General features: G+C 41.3%; 2 protein-coding genes and 1 long non-coding RNA gene across 3 annotated transcripts in view; 2 read left to right on the forward strand and 1 right to left on the reverse strand.

Annotated features, from left to right (window-relative positions):
• Positions 1 to 52: 52 nt before the first annotated feature.
• Positions 53 to 8,772, reverse strand: tex11 (testis expressed 11). The gene is made up of 29 exons (XM_085788929.1): positions 8,757 to 8,772; positions 8,560 to 8,672; positions 8,162 to 8,246; positions 7,939 to 8,018; positions 7,775 to 7,855; positions 7,550 to 7,669; positions 7,239 to 7,319; positions 7,047 to 7,132; positions 6,896 to 6,953; positions 6,701 to 6,796; positions 6,509 to 6,590; positions 6,214 to 6,292; positions 5,933 to 6,084; positions 5,718 to 5,803; positions 5,209 to 5,346; positions 4,896 to 4,998; positions 4,671 to 4,795; positions 4,121 to 4,206; positions 3,496 to 3,549; positions 3,345 to 3,385; positions 3,162 to 3,239; positions 2,994 to 3,064; positions 2,327 to 2,440; positions 2,041 to 2,113; positions 1,782 to 1,931; positions 1,580 to 1,688; positions 1,340 to 1,460; positions 579 to 746; positions 53 to 400 (listed from the first exon to the last, which is right to left on the reverse strand). Exons 1-29 carry the CDS (start codon positions 8,770 to 8,772, stop codon positions 329 to 331), a joined length of 2,718 nt encoding a protein of 905 aa, XP_085645055.1. The 3' UTR covers positions 53 to 328.
• A 412-nt stretch (positions 8,773 to 9,184) lies between these two features.
• LOC146979596 (uncharacterized) lies at positions 9,185 to 11,133 on the forward strand. The gene is made up of 3 exons (XR_015036901.1): positions 9,185 to 9,550; positions 10,188 to 10,295; positions 11,051 to 11,133. It is a non-coding gene; the product is annotated as an uncharacterized LOC146979596 (long non-coding RNA).
• Positions 11,134 to 11,898: 765 nt separating this feature from the next.
• kdrl (kinase insert domain receptor like) overlaps positions 11,899 to 27,516 on the forward strand; it is a 41,798-nt gene continuing 26,180 nt past the window's right edge. Inside the window, exons 1-10 of the mRNA XM_085789538.1 lie at positions 11,899 to 12,475; positions 18,721 to 18,811; positions 19,643 to 19,863; positions 21,390 to 21,517; positions 22,701 to 22,851; positions 22,958 to 23,115; positions 23,209 to 23,380; positions 23,698 to 23,824; positions 23,934 to 24,103; positions 25,409 to 25,565. Of these exons, the coding sequence (XP_085645664.1) occupies positions 12,412 to 12,475; positions 18,721 to 18,811; positions 19,643 to 19,863; positions 21,390 to 21,517; positions 22,701 to 22,851; positions 22,958 to 23,115; positions 23,209 to 23,380; positions 23,698 to 23,824; positions 23,934 to 24,103; positions 25,409 to 25,565 (1,439 nt within the window). The 5' untranslated portion in view covers positions 11,899 to 12,411. The remainder of the gene's footprint in view (positions 12,476 to 18,720; positions 18,812 to 19,642; positions 19,864 to 21,389; positions 21,518 to 22,700; positions 22,852 to 22,957; positions 23,116 to 23,208; positions 23,381 to 23,697; positions 23,825 to 23,933; positions 24,104 to 25,408; positions 25,566 to 27,516) is intronic.

The raw sequence follows: 27,516 nt of genomic DNA on the forward strand, positions 1-27,516 counted from the left end.
TTATTCTGCTTTGAAGAGAAATGAATTACGATTGATCTTTTTGTTTCCTTTTGAAAAGATGATCTGTTGGCATTTTAGCCTTTATTGACATGGAGACATGCAAGGGGGGTGATGTGCAACAAAAGGCTGAACTCAAACAATGTGTCTAGGACACCACGCACTTATATCAAGTTCAAAGGAACATTTTTTCACACCGTGGAATATGTGATGAACATGTTAACACAACGTTTAGCTCCAACAAACTGAATGAAACTAAATCAATTAAAAGTTGCCCTCAGTACAGGCAGTTAAACACCAGGCTGACAACAGCTGACCTGTTCCCGTTTGATTATTCCTCCATGACGAGGTTCCTCTTGGCCTTGTCCAACCTGTCTAGGATTTCACTGTAGAGACCAGACATCTGTGTGTACACAAAACACAACTGTATAACTTGGGATGATCTTTGCTGCAATGATTTTTAAATAGTAACTTAATTCTGCATAAAACCTGAGTGTTTCTTGGGCCAGAAGTTGGCACGTTTCCCCAATGATTCAAGCTCTGTTATACTCGGCTACTACAACCACCTCTGTCTGTGGTACCTGTGTCTCGTAGCTCTCTTTCAGGGATCCCAGGTGGCAGACGAAGCTCATGGCGAGGCCGCACCACTTCTCGGCTGCTGAATACTGCGCCAGGCTGTACAGCAATATCCCTGTGTTCCAAGCCCGAGTCAGCAACCACAGGGTCTCCATCTCTGGGAAGTCGTCCGGCTGCAGAGAGGAGCAGGAGGATGTTCAAAAGGCCTTTTAACAGGGGCCACCTGGGTGACTCACTTGAGCCAAGTGTATGGAAGGAAATCTGTGTTTTCAGTTGGTAAGAGCCTGTGAGTAACATTACTAACTTTCATCCAATCCTGTTATACTGTATGTTAACCTTTACTAATGCTTAATGTTAATGTTTTTCCTCAACACTTAAATGTGGGGCTTTCACTTTGATCTAAAGAACTCCGCGGCTTTTGAGTAATAACTCAATATGAAAGGGGAAATATGCACTGCCTCTACAGCAGTGTAATGTCTCCATAATTTGATGCCTCTTTCAGAGCTGCAGCTCACCGGCAGTGTGATGACTTGTACAGCACATTAACATTCAAATTGGCAGGAAGGGGGTGGTGAATGGAAGCATCTGCTAATTGAAGTGCGACTGAAAGCCCATTGATAAAAAGAGGCTTCTAGAAACAGCAGGCAGGCTCCGAGTGGAAGAGAGGGGGTTAATTATATAGCAGGCAGGCGGCAGTGCTGTTGGAGGGAACGGGGTGGGGGGGGTTGAGCCAAGGGATGGCGGTGTGTGATTGGCACCGACTTACTGCGGCTGCAATGATGGACAGGGCCTCCTCGTAGTAGTCCCACACCTCCTCCAGCACATGGGCCTCCACCTCTGACACACCACTTGGGAGGGACAGCTTGATCAGGCTGTGAACGCACTTGCTAAAGACGGGGGGACACAAAAACAGCCTCACAATCAAGAATCCTTTCATTCTAATAAGCACTTGGATGGTTAGTGAAATGTGGAGGGTATTTTAATGCAGAGAAGTGATGGGTTTTGCCTGCAGCAGCTCAGGTCAGCCTGTGGTTGTTTCCTGTGCAGAGAGAGCGCGACCCGCAAGGCCTTCTTACACAGCAGAGGGAAGTGGGCTGGAGACTCCATGGCTAAGGCTGCATATGGAAATTAATAATGAAACCAGCATACTGCAAAGACTAGGATGTGTCAATTTCTTAAGTCATGGCGGGCCTTTTTTTTTTTTCTACCTGCAATTATCTCGAGAACCTTCGCTTCAATGTTTTCAAGCTCCAGAACAGACTCCAGTACCGTCTCCACTTTAGGGTCATTCAGCTTAGCACGAGCTTCAAATTCATACAGGAGTAGCAGTGTGTCGGTGGGGTCAGATGGGAAGCTTCCTGTAAGAAGTAAGGTCCATTTTCATTAGATTCATAAAAAAAAAACATTGTAAATGCTTCCTCATAACCTGCACATTCTTTAATTTGTCTCAAAAAAAAGTCAAGGTACCCGATGCTTTCAGAGTTTTCCAGATCTCCCAACAGATCTGAATGTGCTCCAGGGCCTGAGTGAGCTCCTCGGTCTGTGAAACCAAACACAAACGCAAAACAAGCAAGATTCATCATTGCCATCTAGTGTTTGGTTTCTCCTCAAAGGATTAAAAACCAGACACCTACGCCAGCACCAGTAATGCGGTTAGTCACCTCTCCTCTCCACTGGTCTTGGTAAATTTCCATCTGTGTGGAAAGAGAGGAGGCTAAATGTAGGAGATGGGCAGAGGGAGTGGGTGGCACACCTGGTCAGAGTGAGGAGACTTCCTGCAGAGCTCCAAAGAGGCAGCAGCAGCCATTAGCAGACATGTCTTCTGGCCCATGAGCAGCGTGCGATCAGGAGGGCACAGCTGGGAGAGCTACGGGTTCATGGAGATGCACGTTTGAGAAAACAACTGAGGCATGGTAGTATGACATTTTAAATACAGTGTTTAGATTTGGATATTAGTCAACCAGAGATGAGGTGGTTGAGAAAGGCACTGGCCTGTGATCTAAATGTTTGTTTCAAGCAACGGACAAATTGTATGGAAATTGGTGCAGAACTTTTTTTTTTTTTTGATGATCTGCCTTAAAATAAAGTAGGTCATCTAATTTTCTCCCAAACATCTGCTCTTCAACTGCAGAAGCCTCTGGTTGTATAAGGTGCTGTCAGGCATGCATACATGTGCCTGAATCAAGTAAGTGCAACCACACATGGAGAAATAAAGGATAAAGCACCATGTGCAATTATACGTATCCTGATAAAGGTAAGGTCAGAAAGTCAGAGGACAGAGGCAGCTATCAGGATGGACCTACTGCGATGTGTTTATCTTTCTGAAGCAATGTTAAATCCCTGTTCAGGTATTATTGATCTACACCCACACACTGTAGATATTGATTCATTTACCTGACAAAGCCAATAAGGGTACCTGCCTGGTAAGAGAGCACAAAGAAATCCCTCATTCTGTCTGGGCTGCTCTCGCACTGCAGAGCTGAGTTCCAGGCTGTAATAAGAACGCACGGACGAAATGAAGGTGCACCGACATTTGAAGTGAGAGCAAACCATGTACGATTAAAGTGACAAGAGGAGAGTTTTGGTACCAATCTTCCTGAACCAGTTTGCCTCATCAGCGCGTTTCTCGACAGTCATGTGAGACTGATGTGAGACGTTCTGCAGCGCTGCAGAGGTGGCAAAGAAAACATTTGTGGGATGCGATGAACGGCTGCAGATACTATAGTTTTCCTCTCAAAATGTAATTTCACCTGTGTTGTCTATCTACTCACCCATTTTTAGATATGGCAGCAGGACATCCATACTCGTATTCCTTCATGAAGTTAAGGTAAGAGATGTAAATCTGTCTTTTTGCTTCATTTAAAGCAGCTTTTTATAATATGATATGAATGCATGGTATTAGGTACTTTCCCTTTCACTCACCTCATCTCGTCACTTAATTTTTCTATTGTGGAGAGCACAAGTCGAACCAAACACCTAAAAAAAGATGAATGGGGAATGAATGGAGAAACTGGTGTTGACCTCCTTTCTTTCACCTACTAACTGTATTATACAGAGACACACTTTTAGAGGAGAAGCAAAGAAATATAGGTCAGTGGATCATAGAGGTGTATGGAAAAATAACAGACTCACTACAGCCTCTCAGCACATGAGCCATCCCCAACAAATGATGTCACTTTATGTTTGAAACTCTTTGCATCATGTTTTGTTCACACAGTCTCAACATATGAACATTAAATGTTCTTTCTACAATGCTCAAACTTGGAGGTTTACATCAAGGCCACTCCTATTTTAGAGTACATCCAAAGAAAGTTATGTTTAGACAAAATGCATTTACAAAAACTTTGAGGCAAAGATTTATGCAAAGTTTGAAAAACCCTCCTCTGTAAACAACACTGACTTATGTCCATATGTGACCTCCCCTCAACCGTGAAGTGTGGCTTTCATGTCAGAAATCATCTTTTAACACATGTCTATTTTTTGTTTGTTAATTTTGTTGTCAGACTTTCCAGCTGTAAGTTTAAGGAAAATTTCAATTCTCACAGACCTGAGAGCAGTCAGAACCTGAGCTTCATCCTTGGAGCTTTCACACAAACTCTCCAGTGCCTTCATGGCAGTTTCCTGCTGCTCATTCTGTCACACAGGAACAAACATCCTCATCAACATTAATGCTTCCGACACCTGTCTTGTTCATCACAATTACACAGTATACTAAAAATAGAACGCCCACATTTTTTACCCTCACAAATTACCAAGGGCTCGTCACTGCCCAGTGTGTTCGCTTGCTTATAGTAGTTTGGAAAAGGAAATGTCCGAAAACATAAATTGCAAACATAAGCATCACAGATAAGTGAAGCTCTATTTGTACAGCCAGCATGAGCGCAATGACAAGGAAATAATCTTTCATAGGCTGCAAGTGGCACAGCTGAGGACTCACCACAGATTTTTGAGGCACTTTAACATTCTAACAATGCATTTTACAAACTGTCAGATATAATAACAATACCACCAGACCCAAGAAATAGTTTCCCTATGAATTCCACAAATTTTACAACCGGTGTACAGAGTTAAGTTATGAGTCCTATGATGATTGTTACCTCCAAAGCGATCTGAGCAGCCAGGCTGAGGAGGTTGGATGCAGCGTGCTCAGATGCCAGCAGCTTGTCCTCACAAGCCACAGGAAGCTTGGACAGCTGTCCTATCAAAGTCACTGCCTCTGCAGCTGGTACATATAAACAGATGTAGCAGTCACTAAACTGCACTACTACTACAATGCATACCTGCACTGTATGAGCATTACAAATGTAACATCATGTGGATACCTTTCTTCACATTGTTCTCCAGTACTGCGATCTTGTAAACACTGAACTGAGTGAAAATGCTGTCTGGATCACATCTCTCTGCTTCTTTAATTGCGTCTTTGGCCTGAAGAAAAACAAACAAACATTATTAACATGCAGTAGGTACAAACACACTACACACACATGAACTGTAAAAATGTGCCAGGAGTGCTTGCCATTACAGCTGGTAACAGAGACAAATTAACTGGCAAGTTTATTCACGCACGACCGAATGCAGCCACTGGACAGCATTTAGTATTTTGCTGAATCGCTGCCACGGCTCAAGTAGCCTCACCTTTTCCAGTTGCCTCAGCTGCAGGAAACAGGAAGCTCTGTTCCTCTGCAATTTGGCTAAGTTGGGCTCCATCTGACCTGCCTTAAAGAAACTCAGGGAGTAGTTATACCACTGCAGAGCCTCAGAATAGTTCCTGCCCTGGACAGAAAAATAAATATTAAGTTATATTTTATTTATCCCTGGGTGGAAATGAAGTCAAGTCTAGCATTAAGGCTATCCTAACTATTTTATTAGCAATAGGCAGCTCCAGTGCAGGGATCTGTGCTTTATTCAAATGCAGTATGGTACTGTAGTATTCCTGACATGCATATATTTGTGTTTTAAGGAAATAATAGTAACCAAGCAAAACCCACATGCAGAAAAAACATGCAAACTCCACAGAGATAGGTGGAACAGCTACAAGGAGGCAATATTGTTTATCACTCAGCCATTATGCTGATAACTATACATGTATGTATATACAATGTAAAATGTTATAATAATGATAAACAGGACTGTGTTTGGCATACCTCAAAGTGTTTTGAGGCCTTATCCCACAGCATGACATGAAGACTTGTGAGGGCCTGTGGAGTCAGCTGTTTTCCTGTGTAGTGCCCTGTGTGGGTGTACAGAATGGTAATAAAACAGAAGCACAGCTTCAGTCCATTACTTGCATAAATTTCATCATGTTGTTTTTATTAAATTCAGATTTATTCTAGAGATGGAGAGAGAAAAAATAAAGTACCAGTGATAACATCCTCTATCTTCTGTTTTCCCAGCAGCTCCTTGCCTCTCTGTAGCAGCAGCTCAATGTGCAAGACAAGAGCAGTTCCCAGGTCAGGGGACGACTCAAAGCGCTGACACACACGTTTCAAATACTCAAATGCCAGCATTTCTCTATGGAAACCCCAAACAGATAACGTTCAGAGTTGGTTAATGTTTGTCTGGGCATGCCAATAAAGAAATGTGAGCATTATGTTCAACAAAGAGCTGAAAGAGCAATAGCAAAGATGCAGAAGTTTTTACCTGTCTTGAGCCATGAGCAGTTTCACGGTGCTCAGACACACTTCCAGTGAGACCTCACATTGCAGCATCTCATTAAGTCCTGAAAACATATTTTTATGATCTTCTTTTAAATGTGCATTTTATTTTTTACCTCTCCCGAACTCACCCACAGACACACATTAACATTCACTGTAGTGACTGTAGTGATCATTTTTTTTCCCAGTAGTTTCACAAAATTGAACTAGCAACACCGCGCTACTGCCTATGTTAATCAAGTTCTGCATAAATAATTCAATGAGGTCTGGTAATAACTAACCTCCTCTGATATGATCGTCTGAGGCCCCACATTTCAGGAGTATTCTGATCTTTAAGTGCAGCCCAGAAGCGCTCACGCATTCCTGTCAGATTTCAGAGCAATTAGGTACATAACATCTGAGCTTTCCCTTTCACTAGGTGCATGCTTCATAGTGCATATAAAATGACAACATGAGAATTTCTCATATCCTACCTTGTTGGCTAAGTTGACAGCATCAAGAGCCTTTTCCTGAAACCTGTGACAGTCCCACTCTAGATAAACAGTCGCAAGGAGCCTCAAAACCTTGGCCTATTGAAGGGATATTGAAGACATTAAAAATCACTGTATCAAAATTTCATATGTACATAAATGGGCCTTTAAACATTACTTTGTACTGCGACATCTCACCGTGACTTCAGATCCAGGGGCGTATTTCACATTCATTTTCCCAATATCATAGCTCTGGCTGAAAAAAACCCCACAAATTTTATGAGAAACTTTTTCCCACTGCACTGTTTCTCTGCACTTCTCAAATGAAATTAAACATCTTGATATTTACCTCAACCAATGTGCACTCTCCTCAAACTTTCTCAGATTGTAAGTGTCGACTCCAAAGTTGTAGCACAGAAAGGAGAGGTACGTAGTCTGCACAGAGGAAACATGTTCCCAGTTAATACAATTTCAATAACAATATGTATAAAAGGTACAAAACAGAAATATTTAGTGATAACACAGTTTTTATTTTTGTTACGTCTTTTGGCAGTCGCAGCAGCATGTCTCTACAGCGTTGCATACAGACCACAGCCTCATGGTTATTCCCTTGACTCAGGGCCTGCAAAGTACAGGAGTCTTGAACTTCTTTTTCAAATGTCAGCAAACAATATAGCGTTCCTTATTAGCGCAGGATCAGATTTTACCCTCTCATTGTTTCTCAGTTCACATTTTAGCTGTCTCACACTTCACACTGCAAGTCTGTCAGAATAGCACTTCCTTAGCTGCCAAATATCACAAGAACAAATATTCACATTGAAGGTGTTGAGTATCACATGCACCACAGCTCACCGACTCTGCCTGGCATGAGAGAATTTGAAGCAGATCCTTCTCCACATCCTCTTTGCATGACGTGATGTCAGCTGCTCCATCACCTCTGGATGTAAGTTGGCTATAGAGGATCTCCAAACTCTAGGGATATTGTATGTTGATCAATTTGATGATGCAATGCTCAAAACTTTATTCATATAAATAGAAAATAGTTTGAGCGTTTTGTTTTTTTGTTTTTTTCTTCACCTTAACAGCCAGTCTAAAGAAGCGATCTGCCATTTGAAAGTTTTTGCAGTCCAGCCAGTCTCTCCCTGTTTTGCTGGCCATCTGTAAAAATGAGACAGTGACAAACAGACCCTGTCTCCCTGACATACTGAGCATTCACACAAGAAGCACCAAAGAAAGCTAACCAGGATCTGCTTGCGGATGACGCCCTCTGTTGGATTCTCAGGCTCACAGCAGTACAGCAGACTGCATGCGACATGACGCACTGTGAAGAAGGTGAGAACATTTCAATATGCTGTGAGATGAATGTAATTACCTCTGCTTGCAATTGCAACATTGTTTCAACACTTTAGATGACATGTCTGAGTGTTTCCAAGGGTCATGCTCATTCTTAACCATGAGGTATACCTTTGGCCTTCTGGTTTTTACTTATATTGGTGCCCATATTCTTAGTGACTGCCCAGTTCCACAGCTGAATGGCACACTCCTCCACCTGGAATATAAGAAACAGAAATAGTTCAAATATGCATTTTGCCAACATTTGCCAATAAAAATTATCCAATGATATTTAAAAAAAAAAAAAAAAAGTTTACTTATTACTAGATAAAGAGACCACACACATAAAGAGAAGAGTTGCGTGAATTATGGTAGAACTTTCATAAAAAGTTAACTCTATATCACTTTTCTATAATAAAGGAACATTTTCCAAAGAGAAATACACTTGTTAGTTTTAATACAGTATTGTATCAGATCTCGGGCCAGAGCTGTGAGCTGTTGTCAGACACTTTCACACCTGTAGTATGTACCTGTTGAGCTGGTATTCCAGGCAAATCTTCTCGGCAAGAGACTTCTGAGAAGAGCTTCTCTATCACCACGTCATAATCTGTCTGCTGTTTCTGCAGCAGGTTCTCGGTGAGACCTGCATGTAAACGCAATCCAATTTCAACAAGCAGTCAGTGATGTTTGACACATATCACCATATCAATTTGCTCAGGACCCTGACAGCAATGTAAGAGCATGTAAGAGAAATGGAGCAATGTGTAGCTCCTTGCTATCTATCTAGCTATCCTATGCAGCAATGCCATTTAACAAAAACACTATCCTATTGAGCCTATACAGTATGTTGTACGCGCAACACCTAAAATGAACAGAAAACACATTCTTGCTTTCTCTAATGTGTTACTTTTTTTTTTGTATGACATGTATTTTTAAAATGACATACTATTCTGTTAATATTGGGCATTGCTTGTTTGATTACTTAGTTATTCATTCTAACATTACAGAATTAATCTCTTCCGAATCCAAATCCAAGATCCAGAGTGAACAATTCTTCAAGCTGTTACCAGAACGTCTTTGTTTTTCTACTTGATAAATACAAAATGAAATCTTGTTTTGAATGTTGGTTCCTCAAATAAAACTTTAATGTGATGGATTTTACACTTAGCTCGATAAAACACGAAGTAAATGCAGTAAATGATGTATGAGTGGAGACATTTGGTAGCTATGGTAACCTTGCTAAGTGCTAGTGACCTAGCTAGCAGGCTTCAGTTGTGTTAGCTACCGAAGTTAAGGTTAGAGAGGAGCGGCTTATTATTTACCCCGTACTACACCGTCTTAAACCAACATTTAATATAATGAACAGTCGTTATATCGTCTGAGCGGGACAGTTACTCACATTTCACAATGGAAACAAACGGCTCCATGTTTTGAGGTTGGGGTTCAGGCTAGCTTGAAGTGGTTTGATTGACAGCTGCTTCACAAAGGCGCGAAATTTGCAACGAATGGAAAAGCTGAAAGGTAAAAACAACAATAACAAAAACAAAGTTTGTGTCAGTGTTAACTGTGAAATAGGGATAAGTTACGTTGTGCTTTCAGAGGTTTTTCTATTTGGTGACAAAAATGCTTGGGTACAGATACAAGAAATATGAAAAAGGTTTACACTAAGTTAATTAGGTTACCATTATGGTTACTAAGCATATTGGTTTTCTTATCCAAATTTCCTCCTGGCTTTCTAAGTCCATTTCATTTAGGAAATGAACAGAGCTGCAGAAAATAACTTACAGTACACTGACTATAGTAGGCTATGTGTCCATTTTCGTATGCTGGCATACCATACCCATAGACTGTAAAGGTTAGGCCTATAAATGGTAGTAATCCTCAGTTTTCATCCATTAAATAGGGGATTTATTTATATCACTTTTATTTGAGTCACTACCGAACAAAAACTCAAGGCCTAGTTCATTTCTTGTAGCACTTTGTCTAAAAAAAGGGACAATTTCTGATAGTGTTAATGCAATAAGCTTAAATATTGTGCATAATTGAACTTAGTTTGCCAATTATGTTGACACTGTAGATTTAAATAATTTTACAGTGTGAATGGGGTCTTGAGACTCTTGTTTCCTCTCAACACTGACGCCACTCATTTCATCAACAGGGCAGGCAGTCAGGCCCAGGCCCCCTCCACTCGTCTGCTGAAGAAAGACTTTTCTACTGGTTCATTTACCCAAGAAGAAGACGTTGAAGCAAAAGGAAGGTGCATGCTGTGAGTGTAGAACCAGTTAGTCCCCTGTAGTGTGTTTTGAACACCAGATTCTAAAATAAAACACTTGAAATCCACCCCTCTCAGCTAGCAACTTCCAGCAATTGTTCATCTGGAGACTTATCTGCTGCCCTCTTGGCCCAGGGGGAATGTCTCCCTTACTGACAACTTAAATCTGAGCACACGCTAAGAAGTTGTTGCAGTAGACAAGGCAGTTTCTTGCAAACCTCACTCCCTTCTTGTGCATTTCGTGAGCAACTAACATTCAGTGTATCATCTTTACTAGTTTTCCATTACAGAGACTTAATAGGCCGTGTCTTGCCTGCATTTTCTTAAGACTATAACTGTAGAGTCTTATCAGAATCATGCCTTTTAGTGTAATTCAGGTCTGCAGCAGCATGAGAGAGGTTAATTTGCTGTTTTCCCACCAGATTACAAGACTTAAGTGGCATCCAAGTGACATCCATGATCATCAATGTGCATTCCTTAATGCTTTCAAGAAAAAAGGGAAACACAAAAGCTGTGTAGTTTAAACTATGGTCAAAACATTGGACTAATACACTAATGTGTGCAGGGATTTTTTGAATTCTTAAGTTGTGAGTGTGTTGTCTCAGAGTCATAAAGAGCAAAAAGAGTCGCATGACTTGGATGTTATAAATTGTTTCCTAGGTTCTCGTGCCATGTCACTGTTTTCCTGGAACAGTTATAGAGAAGATCTGCTCATTGCATTTTTTACTACTGTTGGTCATTGTCCACAGTGCACCACCACTCCAGATCAGGTCCCCAAAATGGTGGCTTCAGTCCCGATGTGGGCGGAAAGGTGAGGGCAGGATGTTCTTATTTACAGTGCCTGCTACTATGACCTACAGCAGCAAAGTAATTGTTGTGGTGATTAAAAAAAAAACAGTCTGCAGCACATCCACACACTGCAGGGTACTGCCAGACAAAAGAGAATTATTTACATTGATATAAAAAGCAGTATATCCTGTTTCTGAAGTTAAAAATAAATCCAGCAAATATTTATTCTAAGGACCCGAGCAGATAGATTCAGTCTGATACCATGATGATTGTTGACTTTTTATTCGTTTTCCTCTTGCGACAAGATTACCTGTTACCTTTGACCTCAGATATACATTAGACTGATCTGATCAGAAAGGTTACACACAAACATGATGCACTTTATAATTTGACCTCAGATTGTCATTTAGAAACATTCACAGGGAAAGCAAGTCACTGAGGTGATATTGATATTAATCAGCCCTGCTGCAGTGTTGCAATAAATCCACATTTGGGTTGTTTTATTATTGTTATTTTTTAGATGGATCCAAAGTTTTCCACTGGAAATGAATATGCTAATTAATGTGATTGCTATTGCATATTTTCACATTTCATTGTTTTAATGTAACATCCCTGCACCGTTTCTAGCAGGAACACATTATATTGACTTAACACAAAATACGTTGAAGGTTCATTATTAAAACTAAATCATCGCTGCGCTTTAGCTGATCTCCTTTTCGGTAGGACAGACATTTTTGTCCCCCCCAAAAAGTGACGTTGCATCCTTCCTCTGTGTCTCCAATAAAACGTGCCTCACGCATGGACTGTAAGTGCTGCTCAGAGGCGAGAGGGAGGAGAACTTGTCCAAGGCGCGTGTGTGAGGCAGGAGCTGATTGATCTAGCCTCTTTTCGGGCCATATCGGACAACTGTTAGAGACTGAAAATACCACTAATTCAGCTTTTGTTTCCCACCATACCTTAAATTTCATTCATCTTACATAGATATATATATATATTTTTTTTTTTTTTTTGTTCGAGAGCACCTGCCCGGAGTACAGCGGTTCATCCGGCTCCTCATCGCGGGATCGGGACTAACCCAGCTGCGCAGGAGAGCTCCCCAGCAAAACGCGTCATGGGATACAGGAGAATCACTGCCGCTTCTTGCATGTACACCTGAGGGGTTTGTGGATTTACAACGCGATTTTAAAAAGAAAAATAAGACACTTTGATACACTGACTTGAAGAAGAAACTTTTCTCAGTCAACGGGAGTTATAAGCCTCAGTCAAGCGACTCTGTTATTTTATTGTAACACGGTTTGGATTTTGGTGAAGAGTTGGCAGGATGGTCGCATCCGACTGCTTCAAACTAGTCGTGGTCATCTTGTGTTCTTCATCACTCACAAATGGTAAGACGTTATCCATGCTCACACAGATTAGTAATTTGTAGTTTTGTGGATGAAACAACTCAGTTTGACTGCTCTGATTCATTTCAAATGAATGGCTGAATGCGCAGTACACACATTTACAGACATTTGACTGAGGCAAAACCTCACATCAGTTATTGGCAGCGATGATACACAGTAGCTTCTTTTTATTCATCATCTTGATAATAGTAATAGTATTAATGGTAGTAATAACTAAGATAATGGTAGTAGCCTAAATATAATGATAAAATGCCAATGTTTTCCTAACTTTTGCTGGTCTTTGTTAATAGGTTGTATGTATGCAGTAGAATATTTAATTTGCATGTTTTGGGGAAAATAAGTGTCAGTAATTGAAGTAATGCAGTTCTCACTTAGCCCACTAGAGGTAGTCTTATCCCGTTCTAACTGGGTGATTATTAACAAGTTGATAAAATGTGTTGATTGTGACAGTTAATTGTCCACACTTAATAATTAAGTATAAGAATGATTTCTTCATGAAATTTTGACAAGGTTGAGTTGGATTTGTTTCCTTAGATTTTGTAAAGTTGTTGCAAGTTATCCTTTTGCTGTGTATTAGAAAAGCGTTTATTCCAGCAATTGTTATCTGTGGGTGAACAGGATTAAACATCCAGGGAAGAGAATGCATGTTTCTCTCTGACAGTACAATCAGCTTCATTGTCTCAGTGTCACTCCACAAAAACAAGATAGTGTTTAAAAGGTGGATGTTCTTCCACCTTGTGCCAGGTCTAGGGTGCCACAGTAAGGATTCCTCATCATTTCCAAATAAACAGCCCGTCCAAACACAGGAAATACTGTTCACGTTCACCCCCTTCCCCCCAACCATGCACACACACAGTTGTACACACTTTCAGCTTTGTCTATGATGTTTTTAAGTAGATTTCCTTCACTGTCCACACACAAAGCGTGGGAAAGACACAAAGGAGGAAGCGGATGTAGGGGCAAGAGGTAGCCTGGAATTGTTCTGGCTAGTAAAGGTCACGGAAATGTGACACGCTACCTGAGCAAAGATTTCTTCCCGGAGCTCCTTGTGCTCATATTGAGCTCTGTTAAATTCCATCCACAAGACAATGGCAGGGAGGGTATTGTTTCTTCATAGGGGCTGCAGACTGGTAGAGCTATTAATTATTGATGGTGCACCAAGCTGTCTCTGTATAAGCTGGGGTGTGTAACAGGTTTACTGACACAAAGCTGTAAAAAATCATAATTAGACATGTTTCACCTCCAAAATTAAAAATTTGCCACATTGTCACAATATTTAAGTTATTATCAGACACTGATACAGGCTTTGGTCATATTACTGACACACTCACACGCGTCCTCATCTTTGCAATTACATCAATATCGATTGAGAGTAAAAGGGTAATTGCTTTGTTTGAAAAATAACCTGCCTGGATATTTTGTTTATAATGTGCAGCTGCCTATTCAAAAACTGAGCACAGATTCTTTTGTGACACCAATTTGAGTGGAGCATAGATGCCTGTACTTCAGATTTATTTCAGATGTGTTGTGTAATTGCTAATGACTTCAAGCCTACGACTCGAGTGATGAGAAGTCGGCCAAGTGCAGAAGAGACTAATATCACCAGGGATGTAATTCGATACTAAATGAGTTCAACTTCGACTTAGACGTCATGCTATATGAGTACTTTGCTGAAATTATTTTTTGCATTGTGCAGGTGAATTTATTCTAGAGTTACGAGGCAAAACTGAAGGAACAAGGTTTAGGTATAGAGTTACATAGCTTTCATCAGTGGCGTTTAAGAACAGTGCCAAACAAAACTTTCTTCTTTCATTCATCACAGTTAAGAGTTTCTCTCTCTTCGTCTTTTGTATTAATCAGCTATAGTATTTTAGTATAGTATTTCCCGAAGCTGTCTTTCTAGCAGAGGGACTTTATGTGGTGTCTAATTTGTTTTGGGGCCATTTTTTCTTACCTGCTTGGATACTTAAAATGTGGTGCAAAATGGTGATGGGAGGTCAGCCAAGTGAAGTGGAGACTCATTGCTCCCTGGCAGCACATCTGGGCCCATGCAGGCAGCACAAGAAACACACACACATGTGCGCACACCTGGATTGGGAGACTTACCAGCAGAGCAGCAGATATTTAACTTTACAAATTGCTTTGAGTAGTTATTCTTATAGGATGATTGCAGCATCTGGTCCAACGACATACCCACCTGGAGCTTAGTGCTAGCAATATATTTTCTTTGAATCCTGCATGAGATTTCAATTTCAAGGAGCTTCTGTCTGCCTATTACTCTTAATCATATATTATGGAATAGAAATCCTTTGGGTTTACCATTTAGGACTCTCATGCAGGAGATTCCTGTTTGTTGGCTCTACTCAACTTTACATAACCTAGAGTGGCCACCCATCATTTCCAGATGTTCCTTTATTTTGCTTTTTTAAGAGGAGTCTGGGGCATTTTGCTTCTAAATCTCCAAAGGCTAATATATGGCTAATAAAAAAGGCGCTCGCCCTAACTGTTGTCTTAACCTTGCAGTTGGCAAAGTGGAGGGGTTTCAGAAGAGTTCTGTGTGAGAGAGTACGCCAGGACACATGCAGCACAACTACAGCAGCAGTAGCTGCTCCTTATTTTTGGCAGGTGGTTCCAAACCTTGTCAGTGGTTTCAACTCTGTGTGTGTGACTCCACCAACAGAGTTTAAAACCATTTGTGAATTTGTTTTTCTAGAAAATGTTGAACTAAAAGCTGCAAATCATGAAATATTACTGGCACAGAACATTTGTGCAGCAGGATACTGCTGGAGCTGCACTGGTATTGAGCTATGACATTGTGAAAACGTCTGATTCTTTAACTTTCTGGACTCAGAAGTGGCGAATATGAAGTATCTAACAATTCTTAAACAGGGTAGCAGCATATTCCTTTTGAATCATCACTATAAAATATCACTGAGGCACACTCATCATTTTATGTATAGTTTTGTGCTCCCCTTCAATGATGATTATAATCATTAAACTATTTGCAGGTTTAACAGAATGCACAAAGCTTATCTCGTAGACTGGTGACCATTCACTACTGTTGTGCTCCTGTTGCCATGGCCTGAGTACAGTGAAGATGACTCACCACCAGTGACCCTGCACTCTTTTGTCAAACAATTATTCCCTCTCCACCCTTTTTATGTATTTGGCTATCAGAAAAGTACACCATGGTGGCAAGGTTAAACAAAGGACTCATCATGCCATATTGTTAGTTTTGCCTTGAAAGCAAAAAGAGAAACACTCTTCTCCCTGTGACTTTGAAGACAGTTGCGTTGTTACATGACGGGACAGGAAGTATGGGGAGATGAAGTGTACTTTCTGCAGAGGAGAAGGGAATTCCGCACATTATTCTGAGCACTTGAAGGGCTGTGACTTTGAGTTTCCAATTCAATTCAGTGACAGCACATTAACTTCATACAGTAACAGTGGTGTATATTACGTAACATCTAACATGAGCCACTGGCAGCATGCTGCAAAAGCAAGGCTGGTAAAATCTTGCCAACACTTATGCCGACTCCCAATATCGTTTCCTCTCACATTTTCCCACAGCTTCTGTATTGCTGTTCACATGTTACTTGTTTTTTCAAACATTTGTCTTATCCTCACTCTTAAATTCTGTAGCCTTGTTGGAAAATATTCACTCTGTGCTGCATTGGATTAAAGTACTAAAACAGAAGGCTGGAAATCAGTCCAGAGTTATGAAAATCTGATTCTTATAATGATGTTAAGGACTTACTGTTAAGAATTTCTTTTCTCAGTTTATCTCACCATAGTTGTGCTCAGAATATCTGGAAATATGTGACCATATTTCATATATTATATAATATACAAATGTCTCTTGACTCTATGTCCTCAAAAAAATTGATAAAAGTTGTTGACGCCAGACTACCCTAGCCTGGGGTCAACAATTGCATTGCTGAGTCTCTGGCTTGGATTGATTGAAAAAAAAAAATCTTCTGTTTTTGGCATTGTTTGGCTATTCTTTTAGACTAAATATTTAAATGTGATTTTCTGAGCCACAAACATTTCAGAATAGAGGAGAGTCAATCCCGGAATCCAACACTGAATTCTTCGTCTTTATTTCCTGACTGCCTGTGAACCTACAGTACCACAGTACACAAAATGTTCCAAACACTGCGTCCTGTGCTACTTCCCTTCAGCAAGTGAGGACAAGGACATACAAATGTCATCCCTCTCTAATCTTAGTTAACTTGGCTCTGTATCAATAATCAGCTTGATGCTGTGTCATTGGCTCAAGACCTCCTCAAAACTTGATTGAGAAACTGAACTAGAAGTCACTCTGCCTCTGCCTCTTTCTCTCTCTCTCTCCCTCTCTCTCTCTGTCTCTTTGTTCCATGCCTGTCCTCCTTTCAATGGCTTTAATGAGAACCAGCTTCAGGGCTCTTTGAACCAACACAATAAGCACAATTTCTGGCATTTTTTAGGCGATCTGCTGGAGGAATGCAGCACACAGCTGTTGCGGGGGGTTAGGGGTGTCGGGACGCTTGCTGAGGTCAGCGTTGGGCAGGCGCTGGGGCAAATGGGAGTTTTAGGGTGTGGGTGTAGAGAGACAACCGTGGGATATATATTTTTTCTCTTTTAGTGGTCTGTTGTGGGGCCCTGCTGATTCATCCATCTGCAGTGAGTTACTGAGGAGAATAGAGGAAAAAATTAGGCAGTTTTAAGAGATGAGCTCCCTACCAGTGCAATTCAAGGTCAGGGTGATGTTTATGGCTGTGGTTTTTGCTGTTATGTGTGCAAACAGATGCCAACATTTGTACGGTATGTGTCGGGTTCACACACATACACATAAGTCAAAGAAATGACACATCTGACATGCAGAGTGAGATTTGTATCATGGCACATTGTGCTTGTACCTGCCAGTTTTACTTATCTGGTTCCACTGATCAAATTCTCATTTCCAGCAATTACATTACAAGAGTTTGCCGTCAGCTTTCAGATGTGAGACAAGAAAAATGCAATTAGACTGTGTAACCTTGATTGTGCAACTGTTTATAAAGGTCAGGAACCTAGATTTGTATTAATATGCAGCTCAGAGCGCGTGGTATCACAACATGGACGACTGTGAGCCACAATCCTTCCCCTCTGCATAACCTTGGACAATAAAACAATGATGTTATAATATTTTGTGTGGAAGTCAATACTGAGTGCCCCTGCCAACACTGGCAACGTCAGCTCATTCTTAGCACAACAGCTGTTCTTAATAATGGACAAATACTAGGCAAGCGTGTGTGTGTCTGTGTTTGTGTCTGTGCGTGCTTGTAATTGCAGGTGTACTTGTGTATGTGTGTGGGTTTCCATATGCGTGTGCAAGCATGTGCGTCCATCAGCTAGGTCATGTCAGTCTCATAATACACCTCCATTGTCTTTCTTGATTCTATGCTACAAATAAACGTCTCCCTGAAGGCTGTCATATTTTGAGGCCTAAATAACCTTTTTTTTGTTACCACAGTGACAATCTATTCAGGAATGTCAGTGAAAAGAAAGAAAGAACATATGGGACCATAATACCTCCTGGATAGCAGTGAAAATCACAGTGTTTCCTATGTTGAATGCTGTTGGACGGCCCTTTCAACAGAAATCATTTCAGCCTCTTACTTTCCCCTGATACTGCAATAATAGCATTTAGAGAGCAAGGTCAATGGTAAATGAAAAAAAATACAAAAAAGAGAGGAAGGGAGCAGCCAACTAAAGGAGGTTGAGCTGTTGATTTAGATGAAACTTGTCCAAAGACACTCATCAGGGCCTTGGTTCTCTGTGATTCTGACTGCTTTGACCTTTCTGGCAAAGTAGCACAGCTGCTCCCCATATTGTCCCTTTTCTTTCTTTCTTTCTTTCTTTCTTTCTTTCTTTCTTTCTTTCTTTCTTTCTTTCTTTCTTTCTTTCTTTCTTTCGGCTCATCCTAGGCCACTATCCATTCAGCAACCTGCTCTCCAAGTACTGGAAACACCCCTAGTGCTCTCGAAGCAGCAATCAGTAGCATAAGAGGCAGGAGCAAATCAGCACTAAAGTGAACCACATTAACAGCACCGGAGTGATTCATGGGAATTTCCAAAAATGTTTGGTTTTCCATTCTGTTGTATTGTGTAATTGTGTTAAAGAGATAAAATGTGCAGGTTATTTTCACTATGATCTAACCTGTGTGTGTGTGTTTCTGTTTGTGTGAATGTGTGTGTGTTCATCAGGGCATTTGGAGAGAGATCGCGCGCCTACGATTCTACCCTCCAATAATCCCCACATTCTTCATGAAGCTGAGTTCTTAAACCTCGTATGCAGGTATGTAACACACTGATTTTTATCTGTGTGAACCAAAACAATATATAAATACAATCATTGTTAGACAACATGCCAGGGCCTCAGGACACTTGAAGCTGGGACGCTCCACAGTCTTTGACAGGAACCAGTGATGGTGGTCCACATTTATCAGTCTGTTGCAATTACCTTAGGGGATGGTGGGACCCAAGTGCAGTGCATTCACATTTGTTAAGAATTTAAAGCGTCTTGCATCATTTTGTAGGCCCGTCAGGAATGTTTAGGAACTCACGAACTCACATCTATCTAATGTAATGCTTCCCTACAAGGTCATATGTTAGGACGCCTGGCCCATACGGTACCGTCTTGTTTTCTGTCACAGGATAAGAGCTGGAGGTCACATGACCCAAAATTCTGCAGGCAAAGATAGTGGTATGCAAAACATGTTTGATGTTCCTCTGGGATCTCTTTAATGAGAGATTTTAAAATGGATGCTTTGTGGAAAGAATGTGTTAGCTGAGCACATCATTCAAGAGAAATGTTCCCATGTGAAAGTTCAAGTTATCGGATAACTCAAGATTAACCCAAAATAAACTTAAAATGAACATCAAGCCAAAAAGTCCCAAGGGGGGAGGCAGTTGCTGCCACCCTGAACTAAAACGCTTGTAAGGTTGTTGCCAGCTGTGTTATTCAGCGCTTTGTTTACAGAGAACAGATCAACAGTAATCTAATACTGATGTGCCAAACCCAACATATTTGTTTCCCATCCATTATCAAACTTGAAAGTGACTGGACTGATTTAAGTGATGTTGACTTTCAGTCCGTCTAATATTGTCCCTCTGTGTTTTCTGTCAGAGGTCATGGCCCGCTACACTGGACGCTGGCTGATGACCGACGATCCATTTCATCAGAGGGGGTGAAGGTTCAGCAGTGTGACAGACATCACTCTCGCTCTCACTTACACTGCAGTAAACTCACCGTCACAAACTTGAGCGCCAACGACACAGGGAGCTACAGCTGTAAATACACCAAAGACGGCTCAGACCACATCACTTCAACCTATGTCTTTGTCAAAGGTGAGACCTACACAGCACCCTTTGCCTGGCAGTGACCAGCTCAGGTTATCGACCCTTGAGAAAGAAATCAGGAACAAGAGTCCCGTGCAGTCTGTGTTAAATTTATGACAGTGAAATGATCCACTCCAGACCACTGAATGCAAGAAAACATGAGAAAAACTGAATGTAATATTGTTTAGAGATACAGAGAACCGGTGTATAAACTGTAGCACAGATTAGGGTTCTTTCTTTTTGAACTGAATTGTTTTCCTTCTGTCCACAATTTAACATTCATGAAGGGGTCTTGTGCCTGAGCTCACGCACACTGGCACTTAATGGACAAAAAAAGAACCTTTTAGTCAGCAAGAAGAAAGGGATTTGTCCTTTAAAACAGAAGAACAAGTCAATGAAAACAACAGAAATTGAAAGAAAAAAATGATGATCATGGAAATTAGGTTACAGAAAGAAAGAAAAAAAAAGGAAGGAAAGAAAGAAAAAACGACTTTTTTATTTTGAAATCACGTACTCATACAGTATATGTGTTACTGTACCTTCCATGCAGGATGACTAAAGTCTCCTGGTATTCAGACTGTGGTGCCAGTAGTTCTCCTTCTCAGAGAGACTAAGACAGAAAGAGGAAGCGGTTTCTTTGGTACTACTTCTGGAGGTGGAAGGGTGAGCGTGATTGCACGGGAAGCCCTGGTCATTGACTGTGATTTCCTGCTCCAGCTACTGTTTTCCGAAGCCTCCTCTAAAGCGTCATAAGGCACCAGTTACAGTTATGCTATTATTCAAATGGAGATCGCGCTAGGCAACATATGGACGGAGAGTCAGCTCCAGCTCATTTAATCTAAAATGTGTATATTTTCTAGACTTGGAAATAGTTGCTATAAAGACATTAGACAAGGATACAATTATGAAACTTTCTTTCTAAAGGATGTGAAATAGCCCTGTTGTAGACAGTAAAACCAAACTAAAACTGGATGCACTTTGTTCCCTCTCCAGTTGTTCTGTGAATGTGACCCCCCCACCCCCAACGTAGCTATCGGGCAGCGTGCTGGGCCTGTGTTTAGTCTAACTCTCTTTTCAAAGGCCTTCTGCTGTTTATTAGATCATTTTCTATGCTTACTTTTCAAATAATAGTTCCTTTATCACACCACTACTGCTTGACCTCACACAAATCACAGACTATTTGCGTGGCTGTGAAGTTCCCATAGCTGTCGTGTAATGCCTGGCTGCCCAGCAGATACACACTGCTATAGGCTGCTGTATCTGTGCTCTGCTGCCTTATCCAGTTAGAATGAAGCGATCTCTTCATTTGATCACTGCGTGGATGCCCTGACATTGCCCTGATTCAGTTGCAGTGCTCTGGCTTTACAGTTTGTTTGTTTTTTCGCCCTGCTCTAACAACAGCTGTAAATTTGCTACAAAACATGATTATCCCAAAGGACAAAATGTAAGGGGCCACATCTGCTCTGAAATTCAGTTTCTGTCTGACCTGTATTTTAGATCTCACTGATTTTAGAGGGTTCTTGTTTGTCCCACAGATCCTGAGCAGCCGTTTGTGGAGCCTCATGATCAAACACCTTACTTGCTGGGCATCTATAGGCATGAAACTACTCTCACAATCCCCTGCCGGACGTCCTCTCCTGATGCTGTTGTAACATTGACAGGGGTAAGGTCTCACAATCATTTCACACTTTCTTCTCATGTCTTTCACTTCTAGATTAAGTTGCATTATTTGCTGTATATAGTATGCAGTATATAGTATAAAGAAAAACACTGTATTTGGTTCATAGACCTTTTTGGACCTTGAAGTAAATGTCATCTGAATACTATTGAGATCAAAACTGAGTATCGAGATGGTTTTTACTACCACAGTAGGGTAGTATCCTTACTTGTCCTCAACAAAGTTCTCACTTTGTTGATTCTGTACTTGAGGCGTTTCACTGGCTCTCACACCCTTTGTATATTAAATTGCTCTAGCACGTAGAAACAGGGACAGTGGCTTGTCTGAGGGAAGCTCGGGGGGGCGAAAGGAGTCATCCTGTCTGCTTCCTGTAAGAGCAGGAAGGTGTTCCAAGAGTCTTTTTCTCAGAATAGACTCTCAGACTAAATTTAGTCCCTCTTCTCTTGCAAACATCAGGAAACTCAGTAGAAAAAATGCACAGACTGTGTCCAGTCACAGGAAACAACAGGTAACTTATGACGATTATAACATTTGATCCGATAAGTGAGTGCAACGTGTCAGCAGAAGAGTGCCTGCGCAGTGATTGCACAATGTTTTTCTTCTATCTGCAGAACTTAATAACCTGATTGTGGTCAGTAAAGCCAACAGCATGAACACCACGTTGACAAAGTTGCCATGACAGCCACAAGGATGTGTGCTTTTTGTCATATCAGTGATTGATTTACAGCTACGTGTCATAGTGCCTACTGTGTACAAACACATGTGACTCAGATGGAACAGATAATGGTTGAGTGACCTTCCTGCTATTCGAAAATCTATGGCACCCCTCCTTCCTGCTCCTTTTCCTTCCTTCCCTTCCCTTGCCTCCTCTCCCAGCCCAGCTTCTGGCATAAGAACAAACAGCAGCAGGCTTGTACATCCTTTTTCCGTGTCTGTTTTGTGCGCCATTGCATAAATGAATGCAGAAGTTACACTCCAAAAAACAATAAAGACTAATTAGACCTTCACTCTCACAGATGTCTGTCCCCAGCTGAGTGCAGCAGAGCATGGATTATAGATGAAGTTGACTGCATAATATTCCTCTCCGGCGAAGTGATCTTCAGTGACCATCACAAGTGTCACCAAATATCTGTGGATACTGACAAAACCTCTGTACTCTTGATTGCAGCCCCCAGATAAGATTCCGAAGGAAAAGATCTGGGATCCAAAGGTGGGATTCAAGATTCCCTATGGCCCCTACACTTCGATCGATTGGCTCACCTGTAAAACCATGGTCCATGGCCGTGAGTTCCAGTCAACGTACATCCCTATCAGACAGAGTGAGTGCATTGTCTTTCTGTCCAGACTTGATCACTGAAAAATTAAGACCATTGCTCAGAAAGAAATGCCTCGGCCTCATGGACATCATTTGTCTCTATTTTACAGCCCTTGTTCTTAGAAATGTGAAAATCACCACAGACCACCACAGTGTCACCGCAGACCGTGCCACACTGTTGGCCGGAGACACCCTCATTCTTAATTGTACTGGTGAGACCACCTACAATGGGAGAATCAACTTCACATGGGATTTTCCAAAGAAGAGAGTAAGTTCAGGATTTACCATTAAGACGACTGTGTGTAAAATGGACCATGACAGATTGTAGCAGTGGAGTTCATGGTACGTTTGTTGTCTCCAGGAAAATCGACATTACACAGAGAAGACCCTAGACAAATCTGCTAGGGTCTTTGTAATGAGCAAGTCTTTGGTGCTGCCAAACATTACCATAGATGATAAGGGGGTGTACCGCTGCAAAGCTGATATTGAACCCACAAAACACAAGAACGCCTCAATAAAAATCATTGTCTATGGTAAGTTTTCTTTGGATGGATTAAAAATCTGATAGTTTAAAATTAGACTTCCATTTGCCCTTTATTGCAAGGTATAAGAATATATATATATACACACACACACATATATATATATATATATATATATATATAATATCTTATAACCAATAATCTATCACAAGAAAATAATATTAACATCTAAATTCAATACTTTATTGTCGTTGTCATAATAACACATTTATCCATGGCAACGAGACTGTTGTTATACTAAATTTTTGATAAGTTTACTTTTACATAATTTTTCGTCCAGCATTGATTGTCTTTATCTTTTATTGCAGAGCATCCATTCCTCAATGTCTCCTATAAGAATGAACGGCCTAGTATAATGACTGTCAAAGAAGGTAAAAAAAGGGTTGTGTTTGAGCCCAAAGTCTACGCTTTGCCTCCTCCAGATATATTTGTATGGTAAGTAACAGTTAACAGTCACAGAAAAAAACAGCATGGCTGGGATTGAGTGGATTGTATAAGTACATTGTTTTCCTTTCACTGATATCATTTATGTGGTATTTTTTAGGTATAAGGATGGGGTTCCTATCAAGGAGAATTCCACCTGTTACAAAATGTCTAATTCCAGCCTGACCATCAATGATGTGCAGGAAAAGCATGCTGGGGTCTACACCATAAGCCTGGGCAACCAAGTGAAGAGCCTGTACAAGAATCTGAGCTACACCCTGGTAGTCAACGGTAAGCTGTCGCCATAAACCTGGTAATTACTACTGATCCTGAGGAAATGAAGCAAAGAAGCGTTGCCTTGGCCGTGGACTGAGGTTGCCCCAGCGCTGTAGCTGCTTTCAGTGCAGTTCACTGGACGGCAGGTAGCAGCTCTAGTATGAGAGGAATTTGGGGGCTTGTTGATTCCAGGGCTGGATTGACGTAGCAGGGGCAGCTGTTGTTGATTATTGGGGCTCTTTTGAAGGGGCTTGGCTCAGTGTGTAAATGGCCTGGGCTCTGTTCCGCACGCAGACTCCAGCCGCTCCAGACCCCCCCTAGTCCCCAGCATTTATTTGCATCCTCACCATGTGTATATACAGTGCAGCTCATACACAGTAAGCAACATGTTCTATGTTGTGTGTATATAGCTTAAGGAAAAAACAAGTTATGTAAAATGCAAAATCATTGCTCTGGTGACTTTGTAAAGAAAATCTATAACTGTTAACACAAGGTTGTAAATGTTTTAGCAAGTTGGACAGGAACTTAGATAAGGTCTGCTTGCTGCAGAGAGCAGACGTGTGTATTTGAGTTACTAGAAGCGTACCATGGGGGGTGGGCAGAGTTATTTTCATTGCATTCTTTAAACATTATCAAGCAATCCCAATAGCGTGCCAAAAAGTGGAAGAATCAGCCCCCTTCTGGCTTGTATATGTATTATTTATAGTCCTCTGCTGTCCCACTTCACACAACCTAAATTTATTGGAATGAAAAAAATGAAACACACAGACAAACAGAGTAAAGAGTGATCCCTGGTATCAATTAGGGAACTATTTTAAACTTTGTTCAACAGTTGTTTAGAGCTCTCACAGTGTTACACATGAATGAGCTGATTGTGATGACAAGTGTGGTCGGATGCAGATTGCTGTGATTTTGTAGAGCAATGTCCCAGTTTGTAGGTTGACAGAGGTGGCACATGGATCTTTGTCTGCTGTTAATTACGGCGCACATGGTTGATTCCCTGACCTGGCCATGGGCCACGGTGGGGTCGTCCTTTGACCTACAGCCCTGGGCTTAGCCAATCATCCTGCCTTGCTTCTCACGGTGTCTAAAGGACAACTGGTGTCAATGGCACCTTTTTCATGGCTATCCATCATGACTGTCATCCCTCATTATAAAGACATTATGAGAGTCCACAGGGAGCTGCATTTGGATGGTAGATCTAACCTGTTGTCTCTCTCTCTCTCTCTCTCTCTCTCTCTCTCTCTCTTTTTCTCTCTCTCTGTGTTTTTGTATGTGTCTGTGTACTCGTGTCTGTTGATATGTACTTCTATCTCAAAGTGAAGCCAACTATTTCGGAGGCGGAGCTTCCAACTGGGGACGTGCAGCCCTACATGTTCGGCAAACAACATCAGCTAACCTGCACTGCTTATGGGTTGCCCCTGCCAACCATCACTTGGCTCTGGCAGCCGTGTCACTCAGACCCTGCGTTTAAAAGGTGAGTCACCATCTCACAATGTGCCAAGCAAAGGAGCGCTTCAACTACATTTTCTGCATTCTTAGTCTGTTACAGTCAAGAATTAAAAGCATATCAAATGTAAAATTTTAAGGACAATTTTATGGCAAAAATGTTTTATACAGATAACTCTTTGTGATAAGTAAGATGTCTTGTCTCTGTAAACGTTTGTTTTTAATAATTTAATGAATGATAGGACTATCCCACATAATATGATTCAAAACCAATTATATGCCACTAGCTATCATGTGGTGATTCAGCATTGAGTGTGGTCTTTCAACCACTCACCTGTAATGTACTTCTCAGCTTCAAATGCAGTTTTACAGGCGAATAAAGGAGTTGATCAGGTTGCACTTGACCCTGGACATTTCTCTTTTTCCAGAAAACTGTTTAAATACAGTTTGTATGTGTAAAATCTTTCACGCTTTATGTTCACTGCACAGCATACAAATTCTACAGCTATGTTGGAGAACAAAAACTTTCCACAACAGTACTGAAGTTGTATTCACAAACACATGGACAAACGGCATCACAGACCTCACATCGGAAAACTGTAGCTTTGAGAGCCACCACTCCTGCCTTGAGGTCCCACTATAAAATAGATTTACTGAATTGACTTGGGCCCAGAATATGACACATTAATCAAAGAAATGCAGCCCCCGAGAGCCTGCCCTCTTGTTTGTGGTCAGTGGTTCTGTAGGCTAAAGGGGAAACAAGGGGGAGATATATTAATCTCAGATTCCCTGAGCTGTAACAGAATCGTGCAGCAGTGAGTGTATGACTGACTGTGCATGAATACCAGCCTGGTAGTGAACCCACAAACAAGATGAACATTCCCTGAGATCTTGGCTCGTCAATGACAGCAGGAGACCTGCAAGTCGCAAAATCGGGAAAACAATGGGTCATTACCCTTGTGTTATCAGGCCTAAACTCCATTAACAAAAACAACTCTGTGGACTGAGAGAAATTGAATTATGGTGTTAATCCACCAGTGCCTCCATTTTATTCATTGGATTATATAAAAAAAACACTTGTACTTGGCAACTTTATCATAAATAATAGCAGAGTCTTACTTGGGTCAAAGCAGCTCTTTCTGCTGGCCTAAAGATAATCAGGGCTGGCATTAGGAACAGTGGCGGGGCAGTGGCAGGCAGCTAATGAGACATAGGAACAGCTATAGCCTGGTGGGAGGCCAATTGTGCAAAATGTTTGTTTTATACAGCCCTGACCCTGCAAATTACCTGTCAGTGTAAATCCCACATGTGGCCCTTCAAGATCGTATCTCATCTAAATCTTTGGGGTTTTGGAAAGGAGGCGGAACATGGGGTCTATGGGGAGAGTTTAGAGGTGAGGGAAGCTTGCTATGTTGGATGTGGAATAAGGCTGATAGTCTCGGAAGCAGAAATATAGGATGTCTTTATCACCAGGTTAAGAAGTTATCAGCTGTCCCTTGTTGACTGCTGAGGTCTTAGGATCAACCTTATCTCCTCTGACCAGAATGTAGAGGGGGGTTCCTGTATGAGGTGACGCAGAGCACAGCCCTTCCTGTCCTTGTTGCTGTTTCCTCCACTGCCTCTCCTCTCATCAGGCTGATTGTTGCCCACCACGGGCGGTGAAGGGTTTGGGGGGGGTGGGGAGATGGGGGTCAAATCCTTTTTCTAGCTTTTATAACCCAGACAACCTGGTCTAGACCTGGACTCTACCCAAATCAGTCTCAGTGGACTTCTAATATCCCCAGACTTTCAGGATTAAAGCATTTGCAAGAAGCCAACAAGCCGTATATCATAATCATGTGATTTGAGCAGGATGTGTTTTAGCGTGACATAAAAGTTTGCAATTAAAACAACATAAAAGTCTGTTTTTACATCTTTGTTGTATTGTCTAACACTATTACATCTGTTCCTGTACAGCTGGAAGCATGAGTAGATGGCCA

This window comes from Trachurus japonicus, chromosome 10 (genome assembly GCF_045865225.1).
Source record: "Trachurus japonicus isolate A0001 chromosome 10, Traja_1.0".
NCBI classification, from domain to species: domain Eukaryota; kingdom Metazoa; phylum Chordata; class Actinopteri; order Carangiformes; family Carangidae; genus Trachurus; species Trachurus japonicus.